Source organism: Phaseolus vulgaris, chromosome 4 (genome assembly GCF_051622355.1).
Source record: "Phaseolus vulgaris cultivar YP4 chromosome 4, ASM5162235v1, whole genome shotgun sequence".
Taxonomy (NCBI): Eukaryota; Viridiplantae; Streptophyta; class Magnoliopsida; order Fabales; family Fabaceae; genus Phaseolus; species Phaseolus vulgaris.
In genome coordinates, this window is record NC_143501.1 from 24,223,879 (window position 1) to 24,225,502 (window position 1,624).

The window sequence follows — 1,624 nt, forward strand, 5'->3', positions numbered from 1 at the left end:
TAGCCCAAGGTGGAGAGCGTCTAACACAAGATGGAGAGCGTCTAGAGGGGGAGCGTCTAGAAGGAAGGGGAAAGCGTCTAGGACCTCTTACCAAGCTACGGATGGGAGCCTTGGGCCCAGCCACGGATTTGTACTTACCAATGCTACATGAAGGCCCATTAAGGGTAGCTTAGTATTAAGTGTATTGTAAATAGCATAAAATTTTTTCCACGAGACTTGACCTAGATTTGGCAAGATATGGTCACGTTCTAGAAGGATTATCCACTAGGACCGGCCATGTGCTCCATGTGATGTAATTTGCATTTCATTTTGATTAGCATTAGGGTTGCATTATGGTCCTCCTTAGCCTATAAAAGGAGGAGCCTACACCTTGTATTTTGAAGACTATTTTGAGTAATGTAATGCTGCCCAAGTGCCATTCAAATTACTCCCTTGCCAAATTTTCTCTAGAATTAGGTTTTTAGTCTTCAAACTTCACCCCCAAATGGAGATGGCCGAACCACTCCAACCCTCACTACTCCTCATGCACCTTCAAGGTCACCACACCTCTTAAGAGGACCTTGTTCCACTCTCATCAACTAAGCTTCCGCACCATCATCTACAAAAATCAAAGAAGAGCTCAAAGGAATGCCATCACCTTGGCTTTCCTTTTGTTGTGCTAACGTGAAGAACGTCCACCCTGTTGTCTGCCACAAACTTTCGCGGTGTTTTGAGCGTCTCTTGGATGACTGTCCTCTGCCTTCCCCCCTTGCCTGAGCTGGCCAGCTTGGCGAGCAGGTAAGCTCTGGCATTTTGCTCTCTAGGGACGTGCACCAACTCAAACGTGGCGAAAGCTCCCTTCAACACTTGGACGTACCTCAAGTACGCAACCATCTGTGGATCCTTTGCTTGGTACTCCCCTGTTACTTGCCCTGTGACCAACTGGGAATCACTCTTCGCCAAGAGACTTTGAGCGCCCATTTCCTTGGCCAAGAGCATTCCAGCAATTAGCGCCTCGTACTCAGCTTGGTTATTGCTTGCTTTAAAGGCGAAACGTAGGGCTTGCTCGATTAACACCCCATTGGGCCCCTCTAAGATTATTCCAGCGCCACTTCCCTGTTGGTTGGAGGATCCATCCACTGAGAGCATCCACTGTGATCCTAACTCCACCTCCTGGGGGGCACTTCTTGGTGAGAGCTCCGCGACAAAATTTGCGTAGACTTGTCCTTTGATGGACCCCCTGGGTTCATACTGGATATGAAACTCTAACAGCTCCACTGCCCAGCGAACCATCCTTCCGGCTACATTTGGCTTCTGAAGCACTTTCTGAATGGGAAGGTTTGTCCCCACGGTGGGCGCCAAATGTTTCCTTCGGTCGACAAGGGACATCTTCGTGCGTGACTTCTGATCACGAGCTAGGGCACCTTCGTTCCAAATATAAGTTTTTGTTGAAATCTTATGGAAGAAGCCCAACATAATTTGGGACGAAACACGATAAATTTCAGCATAAACGAACGAGTATTCAGTAAGAAAATGATCAAATAGTTTCACATGGAAACAAACCTTCCTTTCAGTCGTGACAATGATAAATAAAAAATAATTACAAATCTTGTCGAACGAATTTTAGGTTCAAATCTCAGCCACA

General features: G+C 46.7%; 1 protein-coding gene across 1 annotated transcript; it reads right to left on the minus strand.

Moving 5' to 3' along the window:
* Window positions 1–594: 594 nt before the first annotated feature.
* LOC137838452 (uncharacterized) lies at window positions 595–1,368 on the minus strand. Its single transcript, XM_068647696.2, has 2 exons — window positions 857–1,368; window positions 595–598 (listed from the first exon to the last, which is right to left on the minus strand). Exons 1-2 carry the CDS (start codon window positions 1,366–1,368, stop codon window positions 595–597), a joined length of 516 nt encoding a protein of 171 aa, XP_068503797.2.
* Window positions 1,369–1,624: the final 256 nt, after the last annotated feature.

Bases quoted from the DNA above. Each gene is read 5' to 3' on its own strand.
- LOC137838452 (XM_068647696.2), bottom strand. From the start codon at position 1,368: ATGTCCCTTGTCGACCGAAGGAAACATTTGGCGCCCACCGTGGGGACA.